This window comes from Haliotis rubra, unplaced genomic scaffold, assembly GCF_003918875.1.
Source record: "Haliotis rubra isolate DU_JTF1 unplaced genomic scaffold, ASM391887v1 Scf798, whole genome shotgun sequence".
Classification (NCBI taxonomy): Eukaryota; Metazoa; Mollusca; class Gastropoda; order Lepetellida; family Haliotidae; genus Haliotis; species Haliotis rubra.
Window position 1 is genome coordinate 444,805 of NW_025767521.1, and position 22,084 is coordinate 466,888.

General features: G+C 43.4%; 1 protein-coding gene across 1 annotated transcript; it reads right to left on the reverse strand.

Annotated features, from left to right (window-relative positions):
- Nucleotides 1-10,125: 10,125 nt before the first annotated feature.
- Nucleotides 10,126-20,008, reverse strand: LOC124261349 (uncharacterized protein DDB_G0290685-like). Its single transcript, XM_046695654.1, has 3 exons — nucleotides 19,884-20,008; nucleotides 12,064-12,613; nucleotides 10,126-10,239 (listed from the first exon to the last, which is right to left on the reverse strand). Exons 1-3 carry the CDS (start codon nucleotides 20,006-20,008, stop codon nucleotides 10,126-10,128), a joined length of 789 nt encoding a protein of 262 aa, XP_046551610.1.
- Between the last annotated feature and the right edge of the window lie 2,076 nt (nucleotides 20,009-22,084).

A 22,084-nucleotide genomic window follows, 5' to 3' on the forward strand; every position in this document is an offset into this window, starting at 1 on the left:
ATTAAGCAACAGTATTCGTTTTGCCCTGTAATGCGGAACGCCAGAAGAGTTACATCTCTTGATCATCAAAGCTTAGTTACTCAGCTCACTGCTTGTCTGTAAACTCAGGTGTCATAAAGGTACGACCAAGTGTGATGAGTGAGTAAGTGAGTTTAGTTTTACGCCGCTTTTAGCAATATTCCAGCAATATCACGGGACACCAGAAATGGGCTTCACACATTGTACCCATGTGGGAAGTTGAACCCGGGTATTCGGCGTGACGAGCGAACGCTTTAACCATTCGGCGTGAAGAGCGAACGCTTTAACCACTTGGCTACCCAACTCCCACCACCTGTGATGACAAGTAACCATTCTTTAGGCTGAAGTACAAGTTCCTCCGACCAGTGAAAATCGAGTTCGAACTGATGTTCAACAGTCCATGCTTGTTCTACGGGACGACTAAAAGGCTTGCCTATAGTTGATGCGTGTCTCAATTGGAACAATCGATACTGACATTATTAATCACATGATTGTCTGGTTCAGACCCCATTATTTACAGAGCGCCCTCATGTAGGTGAAATATTACTGATGATGGTGTTAAGATAACATTATATTTACCTACAAAACCAACACTATACAAGCTTTTTGTCATTACGAAATAGGACACAAAAAAGCAAAACACATGTTACAACATTGGTAACAGCTGAATAACAATATGAGTATTAAAATCCGGCAGCTGAATAACAGATGGTCTTCATTCATCCAGTTAGAGTGTAGTAGCAGCTGGTTCATCTAGTTGCGACTGCAAACAACAAAAAACAGATCGAAATGTTTCACACAACACATTCAGTAAGGTGGGCAGAGTTGCGTCCCTTTCATGGAAAGTCTTCAACAAGATTACAAATCAAACAAACAACGACAACTGACATTTGACACATCATGACATTGAAATCTGCAGTTATTGTTGGCCCTACCTTTACCGCCAACTACAGCACGTATACCATTGGTGGGTGACAGGGACTACAGATACAGGAGGATACGCTCACCATGTATACCCTGGGTGGGTGACAGGGACTACAGATACAGGAGGATACGCTCACCATGTATACCTTGGGTACGGGTGACAGGGACTACAGATACAGGAGGATACGCTCACCATGTATACCCTGGGTGGGTGACAGGGACTACAGATACAGGAGGATACGCTCACCATGTATACCCTGGGTGGGTGACAGGGACTACAGATACAGGAGGATACGCTCACCATGTATACCCTGGGTGGGTGACAGGGACTACAGATACAGGAGGATACGCTCACCATGTATACCCTGGGTGGGTGACAGGGACTACAGATACAGCAGGATACGCTCACCATGTATACCCTTGGGCGGGTGACAGGGACTACAGATACAGGAGGATACGCTCACCATGTATACCCTGGGCGGGTGACAGGGACTACAGATACAGGAGGATACGCTCACCATGTATACCCTGGGCGGGTGACAGGGACTACAGATACAGGAGGATACGCTCACCGCTCATGTATACCCTGGGCGGGTGACAGGGACTACAGATACAGGAGGATACGCTCACCATGTATACCCTGGGCGGGTGACAGGGACTACAGATACAGGAGGATACGCTCACCATGTATACCCTGGGCGGGTGACAGGGACTACAGATACAGGAGGATACGCTCACCATGTATACCCTGGGCGGGTGACAGGGACTACAGATACAGGAGGATACGCTCACCATGTATACCCTGGGCGGGTGACAGGGACTACAGATACAGGAGGATACGCTCACCATGTATACCCTGGGCGGGTGACAGGGACTACAGATACAGGAGGATACGCTCACCATGTATACCCTGGGCGGGGTGACAGGGACTACAGATACAGGAGGATACGCTCACCATGTATACCCTGGGCGGGTGACAGGGACTACAGATACAGGAGGATACGCTCACCATGTATACCCTGGGCGGGTGACAGGGACTACAGATACAGGAGGATACGCTCACCATGTATACCCTGGGCGGGTGACAGGGACTACAGATACAGGAGGATACGCTCACCATGTATACCCTGGGCGGGTGACAGGGACTACAGATACAGGAGGATACGCTCACCATGTATACCCTGGGCGGGTGACAGGGACTACAGATACAGGAGGATACGCTCACCATGTATACCCTGGGCGGGTGACAGGGACTACAGATACAGGAGGATACGCTCACCATGTATACCCTGGGCGGGTGACAGGGACTACAGATACAGGAGGATACGCTCACCATGTATACCCTGGGCGGGTGACAGGGACTACAGATACAGGAGGATACGCTCACCATGTATACCCTGGGCGGGTGACAGGGACTACAGATACAGGAGGATACGCTCACCATGTATACCCTGGGCGGGTGACAGGGACTACAGATACAGGAGGATACGCTCACCATGTGTATACCCTGGGCGGGTGACAGGGACTACAGATACAGGAGGATACGCTCACCATGTATACCCTGGGCGGGTGACAGGGACTACAGATACAGGAGGAGGATACGCTCACCATGTATACCCTGATACGCTCACTCATGTATACCCTGGAGCGGGTGACAGGGACTACAGATACAGGAGGATACGCTCACCATGTATACCCTGGGCGGGTGACAGGGACTACAGATACAGGAGGATACGCTCACCATGTATACCCTGGGCGGGTGACAGGGACTACAGATACAGGAGGATACGCTCACCATGTATACCCTGGGCGGGTGACAGGGACTACAGATACAGGAGGATACGCTCACCATGTATACCCTGGGCGGGTGACAGGGACTACAGATACAGGAGGATACGCTCACCATGTATACCCTGGGCGGGTGACAGGGACTACAGATACAGGAGGATACGCTCACCATGTATACCCCTTGGGCGGGTGACAGGGACAGATACAGGAGGATATACACCCTGGGACAGGGGACATGGGCTACAGATACATGTATACCCTTGGGCGGGTGACAGGGACTACAGATACAGGAGGATACGCTCACCATGTATACCCTGGGCGGGTGACAGGGACTACAGATACAGGAGGATACGCTCACCATGTATACCCTGGGCGGGTGACAGGGACTACAGATACAGGAGGATACGCTCACCATGTATACCCTGGGCGGGTGACAGGGACTACAGATACAGGAGGATACGCTCACCATGTATACCCTGGGCGGGTGACAGGGACTACAGATACAGGAGGATACGCTCACCATGTATACCCTGGGCGGGTGACAGGGACTACAGATACAGGAGGATACGCTCACCATGTATACCCTGGGCGGGTGACAGGGACTACAGATACAGGAGGATACGCTCACCATGTATACCCTGGGCGGGTGACAGGGACTACAGATACAGGAGGATACGCTCACCATGTATACCCTGGGCGGGTGACAGGGACTACAGATACAGGAGGATACGCTCACCATGTATACCCTGGGCGGGTGACAGGGACTACAGATACAGGAGGATACGCTCACCATGTATACCCTGGGCGGGTGACAGGGACTACAGATACAGGAGGATACGCTCACCATGTATGCCCTGGGCGGGTGACAGGGACTACAGATACAGGAGGATACGCTCACCATGTATACCCTGGGCGGGTGACAGGGACTACAGATACAGGAGGATACGCTCACCATGTATACCCTGGCGGGTGACAGGGACTACAGATACAGGAGGATACGCTCACCATGTATACCCTGGGCGGGTGACAGGGACTACAGATACAGGAGGATACGCTCACCATGTATACCCTGGGCGGGTGACAGGGACTACAGATACAGGAGGATACGCTCACCATGTATACCCTGGGCGGGTGACAGGGACTACAGATACAGGAGGATACGCTCACCATGTATACCCTGGGCGGGTGACAGGGACTACAGATACAGGAGGATACGCTCACCATGTATACCCTGGGCGGGTGACAGGGACTACAGATACAGGAGGATACGCTCACCATGTATGCCCTGGGCGGGTGACAGGGACTACAGATACAGGAGGATACGCTCACCATGTATACCCTGGGCGGGTGACAGGGACTACAGATACAGGAGGATACGCTCACCATGTATACCCTGGGCGGGTGACAGGGACTACAGATACAGGAGGATACGCTCACCATGTATACCCTTGGGCGGGTGACAGGGACTACAGATACAGGAGGATACGCTCACCATGTATACCCTGGGCGGGTGACAGGGACTACAGATACAGGAGGATACGCTCACCATGTATACCCTGGGCGGGTGACAGGGACTACAGATACAGGAGGATACGCTCACCATGTATACCCTGGGCGGGTGACAGGGACTACAGATACAGGAGGATACGCTCACCATGTATACCCTGGGCGGGTGACAGGGACTACAGATACAGGAGGATACGCTCACCATGTATACCCTGGGCGGGTGACAGGGACTACAGATACAGGAGGATACGCTCACCATGTATATGGGCCCTGGGCGGGTGACAGGGACTACAGATACAGGAGGATACGCTCACCATGTATACCCCTGGGCGGGTGACAGGGACTACAGATACAGGAGGATACGCTCACCATGTATGCCCTGGGCGGGTGACAGGGACTACAGATACAGGAGGATACGCTCACCATGTATGCCCTGGGCGGGTGACAGGGACTACAGATACAGGAGGATACGCTCACCATGTATACCCTTGGGCGGGTGACAGGGACTACAGATACAGGAGGATACGCTCACCATGTATGCCCTGGGCGGGTGACAGGGACTACAGATACAGGAGGATACGCTCACCATGTATACATGCCCTGGGCGGGTGACAGGGACTACAGATACAGGAGGATACGCTCACCATGTATGCCCTGGGCGGGTGACAGGGACTACAGATACAGGAGGATACGCTCACCATGTATACCCTGGGCGGGTGACAGGGACTACAGATACAGGAGGATACGCTCACCATGTATGCCCTGGGCGGGTGACAGGGACTACAGATACAGGAGGATACGCTCACCATGTATACCTTGGGCGGGTGACAGGGACTACAGATACAGGACTACAGATACAGGATACGCTCACCATGTATACCCTGGGCGGGTGACAGGGACTACAGATACAGGAGGATACGCTCACCATGTATGCCCTGGGCGGGTGACAGGGACTACAGATACAGGAGGATACGCTCACCATGTATGCCTTGGGCGGGTGACAGGGACTACAGATACAGGAGGATACGCTCACTCAAGCCATACCCCTTGGGCGGGTGACAGGGACTACAGATACAGCAGGATACGCTCACCATGTATACCTGATGTGGCGGGTGACTGGGACTACCGATACAGGAGGATACGCTCACCATGTATGCTTTGGGCGGGTGACAGGGATTACAGATACAGGAGGATACGCTTCGCCATGTATGCCCTGGGCTGATAGTGACAGGGACTATCGATACAGGAGGATACGCTCACCATGTATGCCCTGGGCTGGTTGACAGGGACTACCGATACATGTTATGAGAGGGTACCGGGTTTTTTATTATTTGTATTATCATTGATTAAGTGATAGTTGTTATTCGGTCACAATGTTTAAAGTTTTGAGAGTGCGTTGTGGGTCACATGTCATATCATATATATTGAATGGCAATATTATTTTAGCGGTACGTCTTTTGAAATAGCGCTCCAGCGTTGCCACCCTTGGCTTTATTTTTGTTGGACCGGTCGAACGTTGGAGAAAATGGCATCAAGTTCTGAGTGGAAATGATGCTGCCCACCTTTACTAGAATGCTCGAGAACTGTGTAAAAGCTATATAAAGGCTGGTTGTTGTGTTGTGCGGCACAGGACTCACACACGGATTTACACAGGACTTTTCATATCACAGGAGTTGTGTACATCTGTCTGCCATCGTTGATCAACATCGTCAAGACTTGCCGTCCCTGACTGTTCATCTACTCTCATTGTATACAACCTTCAATTAGTATATCTGCTCTCTCTGTAAATGTCAAGACTCTGGTGAGTTACTATTTTATATTTGTGGCCCATAACTTTAGATTTGTGACTAAATTGCATTGTACTAAATATCTGTAGTGTGATTCATTGTAGCTTGCTCATTGTTTGCTCAATATTTATATTTAATATTTTAGACTTGTCTGTGTTCTATTTTGCTGGTTCAAAGGGATTCTTAAACCTGTTGTCACGGCAATTTATTAATCGTAACAAAATAATTAACACTAGGCTCAGTATCTCATGTGCAAATAATGAAATTCTACCCGAAGAACAAAATGGTTTCAGAAAGAATTGGAGCTGCTTGTAACATATATATAGTTTAACAAGTATTATTAGAAACAGAAGAAATGCTAAACAGTCGACTTTCTGTTGTTTTATTGATATGAAAAAGGCTTTTTATAACGTCAACCGTGACTGTTTGTGGTTTAAACTCCAACGATTTGGTATCACCGGTAAACTCCTGGACGCAGTGAAGTCCTTGTATAGAGACGTAAAATACACGGTTAGATTAAATGGTCATCTATCACCCTGTTTAATGCACCTCGCGGAGTAAAGCAAGGATGTTTGATCTCATCGATGCTTTTTCACTCTATAGCAACGATCTTGTTGACTCCCTACAGGAGCTGAATAGTGGTACAATGGAAGAAATATCAGTATACTGTTGTATGCAGATGATGTTGTTCTGATCCCACCCAGGAGAAGAAGCTTCAGTGTTTACTAGGTCCAGTAAACTAGTGTCATAAATGGAGACTAAGGTTAATCTAAAGAAGACCACAATTTTACACTTGAGATGGAAGACTACAGTGCGTTCACATGAAAGGTTCGCCATTGGGGACATGAATGTTGAATACAGTGACAATTATAAATATCTTGGACTCTGGTTAAATGAATTTTTAGATTTTACAGTTGCGATAAATGAGCTGAGAAAGTCCGCTAGCCGCGCCCTTGGGGTTCTATGTCCTAAATATTCTGACGCTGGTGGTTTCACCTATGATATATTTACAATCCTTGTATGAGTCCCTTCTGCAACCAATAACTCTATACGGTAACGCCATCTGGAGTATGTATGAACAGAAGCGTCTAAATACAATTCAAAACAGAGCCAGCAAATTCTTCCTGGAACTGAGCCAGAACTCTCCTAATATTGCTGCAAGGGGTGATATGGTGTGGACCGCCAGTGTACCCAAACAGAGACTAGAAGTAAACAGATTCTTGGGACGCCTGAAGAGTATGTATCCATGATTGGTCTCTCCACATAAGTCATTCCTGGGAAAAAAACGTGTTTAAACTATCTAAAAACTCAATGTTCATGAGCAAATAAACAAATCTACAATAGACATGACACAACTTCGACGAGAGCTTCATATCATTGACGAATACAGTTGGTTTTGTGATCTCTGGGATGACCATGACAACCGAAACGGAAATATACTTCGAACATACCGCCTAACCAAGAAAGACTTGAAGTCTGTAGCTTATGTTTTGAGTAGACCCATTCCCCGATCTTCAAGAAAGATGTTCGCACTTGTTCGTTGTGGCAGCCTGCAATTAAACATAGAAACCCCAGGTACAGTCGACCCGCAGTACCTGTCAACGCTATGGTGAGTCCCTTCTGCCCGGATAAAATAGAAAATGAAATCCATTTACTTGTAGACTGTGATCTGTACAACGCTTTTAAAATGTTAATATTTTACCCTTACATTAACCAATACTAAACTACCGTCCAAAATAAAGTATACCACTAGTTTCGAAAGCCAATTAAAAGACAACAAAACGATTTCAAACAAAAATGTTTTATATTTCATTACAGTTTTCATTCCTGCATTATTTCAACATAAACACAAGTCAGAAATAACAATGATAAAGAAATGAATGAAAAAATGAAACAAACACACGAGGGGTCCAAAATAGATCATAACAAGAAAACTGAACAAACAGAAAGTTTGTCAAAAGGCAAGGTACACAATTTAGAGCCATGTACTGCCTCAGTTGCGAGTATGTCCTCCTTGAGGTGAGGTGAAATTGGGTTTAACGTCGTGCTTGACACTATTTCGCTCATATGACGACGTGCATGCGTGTGTAGGTGTATGTGCGGCTGCTTGTACTAGCCCAGACTTAAGCTGGTTTATTAGGGCTAGCCCACTGAGATACCATGCCGCAGTGAAGCATGAATACCCCACTCAGACACATTATACTGACTCCGAGCCGACCAGTCCTTGTTGTACCCATTAATGCCGAGCGTCAGGCAGGGACCAACAAGTACCATATTTTAACGTCTTTTGGTATGACGTGGTCGGGGATCGATACCGCGACCTTCCGCTCTCCGGGCGGACGCTCTAACCACGACACCACGGAGGAGGTCATGTCCTCCTTGAGCATTGACACAAGCAACAATACGTCTGCTCATGGATGACGTCAAGGGTCTAATGACGTTGCGCGGAATCTGCTGCCAGGTGTCATTCAGGCACTGTTCCAGCTGTCGCACGTTGACTGAGGTTAGGAGCTAAACGTTCTTTAATACGTCTGTAGACACGTTAACCGCCATCGGTTGTGAATACGCAGAACCTGCTCTCGTCCGAAAAGAGGACAAGTGACCAGTCTCGGACTTACCAACGACGAATTTGTCTTGCCCACTGGAGCCTGTTACGCCGGTGTTGTTGTGTCAGTACCACCCAATGGCATGGACGTCGTGCTCGAATACCATGTTCACGCAGTCGTCGTGATACTGCCTGTCGACTGATACGATGTCCGAGTGCCGTTGTTGCCGCTGCTGTTGCCTGGATGAAGCGGTTCCTGAGGTGGATTACCCGGATGTAGCAGTCCTCCTGGGGCGTGGTCACCCGCGGTCTCCCACTTCTAGGTCTGTCTACTGTTTGCCCTGTCTGGCGGAGACGCTGAAACAACCTGGTGATGTATAACCTGGGTGCAGCCAAGGTTCTCTCGATGAGGGTATGTGACCCTCCTTGTTGGGTCATTCCTACGGCTCTCTCTCTGTGTACTGCGGTCAGACGTGGCATTTTTCTTGTGTGTTTTTTATTCTGTGACAATGCCTAGTGTCATGAGCTGCTTTCATACGGTTTTATGCACGTGCATTTTGTGAAGCACGTAAATTATGTGTGAGAGCATCTATATAAGTACGTGTGTTTGTATGTACACATGTATGTGTGTATGTACGTACGTATGTGTTTGTGTGTGTGTGCACGTGTGCCTGTGTAAATGTGTGTGTATATACGTATACGTGTATGTGGGGTGCGTGTAGTATGCGTCTTTGTATGCATGTGTGTGTCTGTGTTGGTACGCGTATGTATTGCGCCTGTAATATGTATGTTTGTATGGATGTGTGCATATATGTTTGTGTGTATATGCGCGTGTGCGTGTGTACGTGTGCATGTGTATATGTGTAGGTAAGGTTAGCGTATGTACGTGTGCGTGTGTAGTAGTATCTGCGTTTGTATGTGTGTGTGTGTGTGTATGCATGTATGTATGTATGTTAGTATTTACTTGTGTGTAAGAATGTTTGTATGTTTGTATGTATGTTTGTTGTATGTATGTTATAAATGTATGCATACCTGTACTTGTTCAGTAAACTTAAAGTGTATACTTTTGCATGTGTGTACATACTGTATGTTTATAATGTTTTTATTGGTTTTAATGTCTCTCATAACCTAACGGGTGATTTCTGTACTTTATATAAGCTTCACCAAAACGTTTGTATTATTTGACTTTTACCAAACCTCTGCCAACTGTTTACAATTTCTCTACTTTTGCGTTTACATTTGTTTTTGCACTGTAATGTATCATATTTTCACTGCAACATCTCCATTTCACTGCAAAATCTCCATTTCACTGCCGTTTGATTGATCTCAATTCGTAAGACAATGAACATTTTGTAATGAAGGCTAGCCAGTTATAACAACATATAATTCCTGCATGTTGAACTGTGGAATGACAAGAGACATCGTTTCCATTCGTTTTTATTTTTCTTCCCCTTCATCCCACCCAAACAGACTGTGGTCTATGCTATATTTTGACGTGGTGAGACTTCTACGACGACAGTGACAACTGCTGAAAACGTAACTGTGTAACTGAAAATTCTACTGAAAGCACTGACACTGCCACGACTTCAATGCAGGCACTGGTTCAAGGTGACCTGTGATGACACCCTTGATGTGTAACACCTGGCCCAGCGCCACCTCTCTTTTCATGTTCTGAACATAGCAATATGACCAGTCATTGATTTTGTTAGCAACCTTTCTCGCCCACCTGTGATGGCACACATTTAAACAATTAGATCACTCTACCCAGGAGATCAATTATCTCACCTTTGATGTGTATCACCTGGCCAAGGAGTGACGTATGCACACGCAGATTGAGTGAGTGATTGCGTACGATTTTAAGTCAAATCCGCAGTATCGTGACTAAAACAATTTATAGATTCATAAATATATAATAATACAGACACATTATAGAAACCTGCCAGCGAAAGACAGTAAGAACAATTAGAATATCACAGATGTAAATTTAAAACATTTATTGACAAAACACGACAAGACAACATAAAACAGGCTATACATAGCCCACAACTGAAGGCAGATCACCAAAGTAGGGATTGTTCAGATTGGAGTGAGTCGGTAGTTAATACTTAACGTAACATTGGTAATATTTCAGCCATATCGTGACGAGACGAGATTGACATATATTCCTTATCTGAATATATAAATAAATATTAACTCATTCATTCATTTATTAAAAAAATGATTACTTTTACAGATGAAAGGTTTGATTTGATTTGGTCTGGCCAATGTGCGCTTAATCAAAACATATGAATCAAATCAAACCCCTTAAAAATCCGTTTAAAAGTTCTTTAAAAGAACTAAACCCAAGCTAACATTGTTGAAACGATCCTGCATTGTCAGTGCTTGTGGTGGAAAACAGACGGACAGTGAGTGAGTGAGCAAAATGTTTTACGCCACATTAGCATTTTTGCAGCTTTTCACGGCGAGAAATATCTTTTCCATGTTACAATATATTAAGGATACAAAGGAGAATGGTTGTGAAATTCACTAAAGTTCTCAGGCAAATATCACATTCTAAGATAAACCTGACTGTTGAGATAAAAGTCTATAATTTGTCATATAATTTGATTTCTTTTAAATAAGCTAAAATTAAATGGTTAGAAACTGTCGTAAAAAGTTCTGCTAAGTTATGAACATTATCACACAAACGCTGACCGACAAGGGCAAAACCAACACAGTAAGGTATGACTAATGACTATGGCAAGGGATGCAATATGGTGCATCTTCACCTATTAATATAAATTAAAGTATTCATAATGACTGTGTCCAATGCGGCACCGATGCAATACAACTTCATCATGTCGAGAGAGACCAGAATAGTTATGACATCCAATGCATGGTTGATTGTGTGGAGCTTATTCAGCTTTTTTGCAAGTAATCATTTACATACTGTCTAATGGAGGGTCGAAGATCAGAATACGGGAATTTGTGCTTGTAGAGGAGTTGTTCAGAGCAGCTTTTGCCGAGGTATCGGCCTTACAGTTGCCACTGATCCCAACAAGACTTGGCAGCCAGCAAAACAAGATATATTTTTCAGCTAATGATAAATTGAGGTGTTTCTTCAAAATTTCGGCTAAAAACGGATGATCCAGTTTTTCTGATTTTTGGATTGCCTGTGAGCAGATAGACTATCAGATGATAGACGAAGCTGCTATTTGAAGATGTTTCAACGTACCTCAAGGCTAATAGTATAGCCTGAGCTTCATCCTCCATCAGTTAGTCGTATTGACCATCTGTTGATCCATTTGTGTATATAGTAGTGTGAGAGGAATACTGGTTCTTCAGTTCATTAAAATCTTGTTGGTAAACCTGTTGCATAGTTTCAGATTGCTTTAGTTTTCATCAAGCAAACTCTATCTTTACCATTACAATCATCATCATCACCATCATAACCGTCATCAGCATCTACACCACCACCATCACCATATCGACATCACCATCACCACCATCATCAACACCACCATCACCACCGTTACAACTACGATCATCACCATCATCAACATCACCATCACCACCGTTACAATTACGATCATCACCATTACTATCATCACCATCATCAACACCACCATCACCACCGTTACCATTACGAACATCACCATCATCAACACCACCATCATCACCGTTACAATTACTATCATCACCATCATCAACACCACCATCATCACCGTTACCATTACGATCATCACCATCATCAACACCACCATCATCACCGTTACCATTACTATCATCACCATCATCAACACCACCATCATCACCGTTACCATTACGATCATCACCATCATCAACACCACCATCATCACCGTTACCATTACTATCATCACCATCATCAACACCACCATCATCACCGTTACCATTACGATCATCACCATCATCAACACCACCATCATCACCGTTACCATTACTATCATCACCATCATCAACACCACCATCATCACCGTTACCATTACGATCATCACCATCATCAACACCACCATCATCACCGTTACCATTACGATCATCACCATTACTGTCATCACCATCATCAACACACCATCATTACCGTTACCATTACGATCATCACCATTACTGTCATCAACACCACCATCACCACCGTTACCATTACGAACATCAGCATTACTGTCATCACCATCACTATCATCACCGTTACCATTACGATCATCACCGTTACCATTACGATCATCACCATTACTATCATCACCATCATCACCATCATCTGATATTTTATATTCAGCAACAGTAGAACGATTTAAATGGGCATTGTTTATATGAGGTTGCTCGCGAATTCCAAATGATGGACTTGTGTTTGGCTTTCTGTCATATAAACGCTGATATGGAGGATAAAATACATTCGTAAATACTGAAGAAGTTTATTTCAGTTTGTAGGCCATCGGCGCATGTACAAAAAAGCAATACAAATGATATTGTGCACAATGGCAATAGGCAGACATTTGTGTTGTCAAGTTATAGAAGATCGACATTTAAGAAATGATTTGAAACATTTAGCTCAATTAAAGTACCATGTCATTAGAAGTTATTAACTTTATGAATTTACAGGCATTTGTTAAATTATTCCATAGAGGTAAATACGTTTTTGGTAGTGTTACATATTTATCACATTCAAACAGGAAGTGGACTTCATCTTCATTTCTCTTACTATTACACATCTTACAAATTACATCATAGTTCATAGTTTCCTTCCATCTAATATTACATAGTAATGGTAATGCATTGAATCTTAACAAACATAAATATCGTCTTAAGTCTCTTACATTAATTGTTAAAATATGATTATCAAGCACCAATGATGATATAATACTTTTAAGACTGGATGAATCCATGATTTTGCTACTGATATCTATATCAACCAACCTCTGCCTAAATACTGATAAAAATAATGACACATTTCCGATGTCTTGGGAAAGCCAAACATAACCAAATCCATACTCTTCTAAAAGCTTACGTATATTTGAAACCCAAGTAATCCTACCTACAGAATCTAATCTAAGTATATAATTATAACATTGTCTAGGATAACGATCATTACACATTCTTAATAGTTTACACCAAAATGTAACACGTTTAAGATGATAATCTACATTCATGCTATATCTTCCACATTCAGCTAATGCTGCATTACTTGATATATGGTTACCTACCCCTAAAACAATTTTACAAAAATTATTATGAAATTTATCAACAACACTTCTTTCCTGATATCCCCACACCTCTGCCCACTATTGGTTTTATTTTACAGTCAAAAGGTTTGAACACATAAACAGGGATACTTCTAAAATTATGATGTAATTGTTTTATAACTAATAAGGCTTTACTGGTTTTTGCCAGTAGCGTCTTGGTACAAACACTCCAAGATATACCGAGATACCAAGATAATTATAACATGTAGCGGGTTTTAGTTGTACGCCATTGTAAAAGCATTTTTCATAATTTCGAAGGTAACACCCCACTTCGAAATACTAAAATCTCTAAAATCTGCCATATCTATATTTACCTGCAACTGCACAAGATGTCGATTGTCCTTTGCAGCCCAACCACACTATATCATCAAAAACACATAAATAATCAGCATACAATAATAATAACAACTCTAAATATTGTTCACCGATATATATACCTCTGACGTCAGAATCTTATTATCAAAGATTGCCCGTGAAGGTCCGGGTTAGAATGAACCTTCAGTAACCCATGCTTGTCGTACGAGGCGACTAACGAGTTCGGGTGGTCAGGCTCGCTGGCTTGGTTGACACGTATCATCGATTCCCAATTGCGCAGATCGATGCTTATGCTGTTGATCACTGGATTGTCTGGTCCAGACTCGATTATCTACAGACCGCCGCCATATAGCCGGAATATTGCTGAGTGCGGCGTAAAACTAAACTCACTCACTCACTCTATCATAGATTGAAATTCTGAGATAAACATTGAAAATATAAAATGGACAGATGGCCCATTCTTGTCTTACTCCACTGAAGCAATCATAATACTCTGTTATAAAGTGCCCGAAGAAGCTTTTATTTCAGAATACAAAATTTGTAAAACCAGCAACAACTTTCCTTGAACCCTTTTTTTTCAAAACTGAAAATCATAACAAATTTCTATTAACCGAAACGAAAGCCTTTTTGAAATCCACATACAAACAGAAAAATCTACCACCACTTTTAGACAGATATTTTTGGACAAGGCATTGTAAAGTAAACACATTATCCAGTGTACAATATCCCTTTCTAAATCTCGCCTGCGACTCCGGAATACTGCTGCAGACGTTTACTGACAATTATCGAAAAATATTTCCAAAAGAATCCATGAGGCATATATCCCGATAATTATCCCCACAGTCATACCGTCCCTTCTTTTAGAGTGGTACAGCCAAACCTTCGCACCACTCAGTAGGAAAAGTACCTGTAGATAGAATATTATTGTACAACATTTGTATACTGAACAGCAAAAGAAACGCAAGTCTGGCTTTTTGTCACTTTACCATGAACGTTCAATCAACATGAACGCTTACGTTTATGAGATTTCATTTTTTCGAAACTTGCGTTTCCTTTGCTGTTCAGTATAGATACGGAACGAGAAGACCATGAATCATCTCGGCTAAGACAACACCCGGATTTTTTATGGCAGATTCAATCTCTACCTACTTCCACGTGACAATAGACCACACGAGACAGCACCACTCTGCATCACTCCAGTGAGCACCTGCACAGCAGAGTCAACACTTTCCTGTAATATATACTATCCCAAGAGAGAGACGCATAAGCGTTTTGTATTTTTAAAAATCTATAAATTACTTATTGTGTTCAGACAATATGTAACGAAAGTGTTGATAACATGATTTTACACAATTGCACAAGTGAAAAGTCAACTTTTCCTGAAAATGTTGATTTTGATGAGATTTCTCACAAGAATAAAAAAAGCATCGCCACAATGCAACAGAAATTACCTTCCAGTTGAAATTGTGCAGCTAAGAAAATGCACTGTCTGGCTATAAAAATCCAGATTACTTTCGGAAATCGGCATTCGTTTTGAAGGAGTTTCAAGGTCAAAATCACTACGCCAAGCCTTGACTCTGCGACACGGAACATCGCCATTGAAAGAATGCACGCTGAAAATTACCAGTTTTGTGTTACCAGGCGTGTGAATGTTAGTCTGAGCACGATATCACCGCTTGCAGCCGTTACAACCAAACAGGTATAACAAATGACCGTCTCCGTACAGGCAGACCTCGAGTCGGTACATCCAGGTTCTACATTTGCGTGATCGTACTGCCACGTGTGAGAGCACAGCAGCCAGGGTGACTAGGCTTGGGAGGATATCCGATCAAACTGTACGGAACAGGTTGACAGAGATTGGACTGAGAGCCAGGAGACTCGACGTCGGGACCATGCTATGTGGTCACCAACGTGCTCAACGTCTCCGTTATCTGAAATAATCACTTTGTCTAAACTGATGTAAAAATTCATGTACTAAAGTCTATTTGTGGACGAGTTATACATGTTAGAAAAAAAACACATTTTCGCAACAGATTTCTGGGTTATGCGTTTCGTTTTTGGAATAGTACGTATACAAGTAAACTTATCAACATCAAGGGATGTAAGAAACTGGACAACATTATGCAGATACTCGTCACATATTTCCTTTGTGTAGGAATACCATAAACGCATTTATAAATGCTGGATCACCAGTATTGGAGTGAAGTTTAATGATATATTGCGATGGCAATTCAATTCGTCACAAACTAAGACAGGGTCCATTGGTTTCTATATAGAGACTTTCAGTGGGAGAGGCCCTACATGCTCCAAGACGTAGCCGAAGTCACTGATGATAAATGGTGTCAAGTTCTCGAAGATATGATTTACGAGCTGAACCGTAAATGAAACAGCCATAATCGAGTTTTGATCTGATCAAAGTTCTGTAGATATGTAGCAGTTTTCCTTTATCCCCAACCCATTTAGCATTTGACACCACCTTTAAGATATCCAGTGCCTTTAAACATCTAGTTCGAATGTACTTTTAATATATGAGGTATAAAATATAATCTTTTATCAAAAGTAATTCCAAAAACTTGGTTTCTTGGACTACTGTAATAAGAGTATTAGTCAAAGTCCATTATAGATCGTTTTGTAGCTTACGTTTATTCCACAAATGAATACAGCATTTTTGGATTTGGAAAACCTAAAACCGATTTCCAGAGACCATTTATGTATTTTATTGGGACACAATTGTAATTGTCTCTCAATGGTATTCATATTACACCACGGCATGATACATAAAATTATCAACAAATAAGGAACCATCTGTATTTTCATTCAAAACATAAGCAATGCTGTTGTGTTCTCCTAAACAGTGTCACTGACAACATACTCCCCTGTGGAGCCCCCATTTCCTGATCAAATATTTCAGATAATGTGGAGCCCATCCGATCGTTAAATGTTCGATCTTCTAAAAATCGTGAGATAAAATCAGGCATACGACCACGAAGGCCCATATTATGGAGGTGTTTCAATTTACCATATACCATTGCGTAAAAATTAAGCCAATCTAACGAGATGATCGATGGCGCTTCTCTGATGCCTGAAACCAAACTGAATATGAGTTATCAATTTGGTGGATTCCAGACACCAGACAAGACCCATGTAGATCATTCGCTCCATGGGTTTGCAGATGCAACTTGTTAACGCTACTGGACTGTAATTAGAAGCGTTCATATGGTCCTTCGCTGGTTTGGGTAAAGGAATAATAATACTTTCATGCCAAGAAGGGGGAAATTGCCCGTTTCCCAAATATCGTTAAAAATGAATAAGAGGGCTAAAAGAGATCATTGTGGGGCTTATGTAGATGCTTTTATAATTGAAAGTCGACTTCATCTGGCCCTGAAGCTGTATTGTGGGCTTTGATTAAGGGAACCTTGTGGTTCGCCTAAGGGAAAAGATTCATTGCAGTCTTCTGAATTATCAGATTTGAAATTCAGAATCTTCTTTTCCTCGTGATTTTGATACAGATAGGCACTGAAATAGTGAGCCCAAGAAAATCAATTTCAACAGTTAGTAAGCATGGATTGCTGGAGACATAAATGTTTCCCGGGTTTTTATGGGTATATGAACAGTGAAAATATCCTGACAGAAAATATATGTCGTAACATATGGTATACCTATCAACTTTGTGATTCAAGAAACAGAAGATGTTTAAAAAAATCACTCAATCTGTTACTGTCAGGACCTCTGTTCCTATGAATATAAAATGACAAAGATCGACGGTCCGACAGATCACCTGTACCAATAGACGATTCACTTTGGTCTGCTCTGCTTTCGAAGATCACAGATGATGAAATACTACGTTGTTGCGATCATGTGCTTTGCAGGTAAGCTCATTACCAAATGGTTCAAATCTATATTTTGTTTAACTTGATGTGGGACTTGGCAATATTCCAGATATATGAAAGTAATATTTAAACCTAGGCATCTGGCAGACCAACCAGTGATCGGTATGAATAACATTCCACAGTGTCAGATTTCAACGAGATGCAATGAATTTGAAGATTTCAGAAGGAAAAAGTATGAATTTAATATGGGATTATTAAATACACGAATAGATTTGAAACGTCTTCACTTGTCAAATTGTTATCTTCTTGAACGTTTGCGGGTTTGTTTTTCTTCTATTCTGTTGCTTTTCGTGATCTAAGCATCACACCGTTGTGATATTCCGTTCTGATTACCACTGTCCAATGGAACAGCACTCTCTTTTCTGACTTCATCATGTGTGCGCCATGATGTAGCCATTCAAATTCTGTGGTATCTTAAAAAGTTTCAATTATCAGGATATAAATTGGTCTGACATAAAGTATTAATGTCCGGCCAGTGAGCTTTAGTGAACTGCCGTTTAGCTATCGATACCACTCCCGAGGGATTGACAGTCTCGAGTATTGAAGGGAAATGTCCCCCACACAATAACACACATAAATCATTATTGACAGACAGTGAGAGTGAGTGCGTGAGTTATGATTTAAAGCAACATCTGCAGTATTTCAGCCATATCGTGAGTCAACAAAGTTATCGACATATTATTAATTGAAGGCAAATTATAAAATTCTGTCAACGGAGGACAGTAAAATAACTAGATTATCACAGGAATAAATGTAAAACTAGTAATCTTATCTGAATTATATTAACTATACATGACAATACAATATAAAAAGAGTCTTTTGATTGCCAACAAATGAAGGGAGATCACCATGCTACATGTAGGGACCATGGGGACTTACGGGACATTTGCTTCCTGCATGGACCCTAGCTGGATTTACATCATCCCTTCAGCCGTTGGCAATTTAGCAAATCTAGCCATACATTAAAAAGACACGTATTCTACGATTAAAACAGTGTTAAGGTTTAATTTACTTTGAATGGTTTGGGACTTATGTACCCTCTCAGAAGGACAATAAGAACTTATTGAAAAGAGGTTGATTAGTTACAGTTGAGTTCAGAGCGGCGCCACGTTTACGGATAATCCCTTTGCTGAAGTTGGGGGACTTATGAGCTTAACCTTTTATCCTGATATCAGCAAGTTTGGTTGATTCTAGAAGGTTAGGGGCTTGCCTTCGTGTCTTGCATTCAACCAGAAGGGCGCCAGATTTCAATTTTTTAACATCAGGTGCATCTCCAGCCTTACCTTTTATAGATTTTTTATAGCAGAAGTCAACTTGCAATCGATGTTGATTCTAGGCAGTTATAGATTTGATTAATAAACAGTAAAATAATGACAAAGTTCAATGAATGTCTAGCCAAGACCCTAAAATCATAAATTCAAAAACGTTGTGCAACTGAAATACACTGCACCCGGCTTGACATGACCAGCCGATTTGGAGAACCTAGCCCATTCTACCACAGGTCTAGGTGCACTAAGGGTCGAAGTGGATTATTGGGCAAAGGAACGCTAGTCCTGAAACATATGCCCTCAACCACCGGAATCCTGTAATCCACCAACACAGGGACGCAACCCACGGTAAACAGGTTGCTCAATTTGGTCGCATTCTACGACCAGCAATGGGGTGCTGTGGACCAATTCTGCCCCGGGCCCACACCGGGGAAGAGCTTGACAAAATACTTCAGTAACATCCTAATTAAACCAAGGCACTGACAAATTTGTGCCATATTGTGACGATACATGTGAAACATTAATAAATATAGAACAGTACACACACACACACACGCACACACGCGCGCACGCACGCACGCGCGCGCTCACAATATACACACACACACGATTCTTTGGCGCGCTGGGGCATTTCTCTCGGATTGCCAGTGCCTGCATCACCGAGTTTTGTCCTTACATTTTGCAGATGTCGGACGACGTTCGGCGGACGTTGTTTGGGTCGTGCCGCCGACATAATTTCGAAGGGTTTAGTTCATCATGGATCAGTTGACTACCACCCGGCGACTGGCTAGCGTCGACAGGGCGAGCGTTTTTTCTCGTGTGTTTGTTCATGAGATTGACCTCCGGATAAGCTTTCAATTGCAGCGTCCCTTCGTTGTCGATTTTGAACTTCGGATAGTCGCGACCCAATGGCTCGACGTAATTTTTATCGCGCTTTAAAGCATCGTTATACTCGTCCACAGCCTGCTTTAAAAGATCGTTGCCCACGGTGTCCCCATGAAGGAGGTGTCCATGGCTGCTGCTGCATCATCATGGTACGTCGAAATCGTCCATGGGAATATTGTCAGCCATTTTACATTAAACTTATAATATATTTAGTTTCAATATATAAACAATGTCACAATATGGACGAAAGCTAGATCCTTTCCGAAAATCGAGAGAGACGCTCGCTGTCAAAGCCGTGCGTCAGTCAGTGACCATCACCAACAATCCGAGCACGATCAATCAAAACCAAACGCTGCTGGTTCGATTCCCCAACCTAGGCACGAACGACGTCATCGTCCCTAGCAAGACTCGACTGGCTTTTCACATCACGTTGGAGTCAGCGAACGACAAACGCACGATCGTGAACAACCTGGGCCGTGCCATCGTCAAGAAAAATAAGCGGGCACAAGGTGCTGAGCATCGACGACAGCGAAGTGTTTTACTGTTACGAGGACCTCTGGAGAACCTCGGAAGAACGCGATGACATGGCGTATCAAGGAATTAGTCGGAATAACGACGTATTGAATGAAATCCGTGTGGGGTACGGTTTCACGTAAGACCATCTCGGCAATATAACAGCAGGAGAAATAGCCGTCGCCGAGGCATACAGGAATCGGTTTTGCATACCGCTCGACTTCGAGCTTCTCAAGGGGCAAATGCAGTTTTACCAGGCCGCGTTGGGGACAGGCTGGAATACGAACTCACGTTCAACGACTACGGCAAAGTTATCTTCACGCCGGACGGCACCGAGGCCAGCTACGTCGTCAACAACATCTCACTGGAGTTCGACATGGTCACGAACACGAATCTGGCCCGGCAGATTCGCACCCAGTACTCGAAAAAGCTGTCCATCCTGTACGACCGCATGTTGCGGCACCGGACGATCGTCAGGGACAAGAGTGAAACGTTGTGAAACATCAACCTGAATGTGCAGGCTCAATCGATGAAAGGCATCTTGATTCCGTGGCGGAATACAAGACGTTTCAAAGAGACAGCAAACTCACTTGGAAACCCGAAATCCCGAAAGTGAAAAGTGACCTTCGAGGGTGTGCCCAACCAGCTGTTCAGCCAAGGCATGCGAGCTTACCAGCAGTGGGACGAGATAAAGAAAACTACCGGCCATCAAGCAACACTCGCCTGAAGTCAACGACGTTGTCAAAGACCTGGGTTTCACCTACATGACGGTCAGTAGGTACCTGGATAAACATTACGCACTGTGGCTGGACATGCGGACGACGACAGACTAGAACTGACATTACAAAAATCCTTCATAGTTCATGATTTAAAACAGATATCCCTTGTGATGGAATATTTTCAACACAGTCCAAGTGGTGACACATGCTTGACCATGATTCTTTCATCACAAGGGATTACAAATCGAGGATCCTCACCTTTCAATAGGTACTCATAAGTATATCTTATGTGGCCAATACGACATCGTCGTATGATGACCTCTTCAAATCTGGACTGACAACCCAAGTAGTTGTAACCGATAGTTGGTTTTATTGCATTGTAATTTATTGACACCAACTTGGAAGTCCCACTTCTTTGCATCAAATCTGGCGGATGTAAGGTTCTAATGCTCGCTTTGCTTAATCAGAAGTGGGGGGATAAGAAGTGGTGTCACAGATTTGTTGAGAGCTGCTTTGGCAGCAAAATCGGCCATTATTCATTCCCAGAAATGCCAGCGTGGCTGGGTAACCAACATAGTACGATGTCGTATTGGCCAGTTGCAAGATCATTATATAGTTCCATCGTCATTCTCTGCCCGACTTTACGGGTGAACAAGACGTACACGGAGAGACCGTGGGTGATGACGGACCCG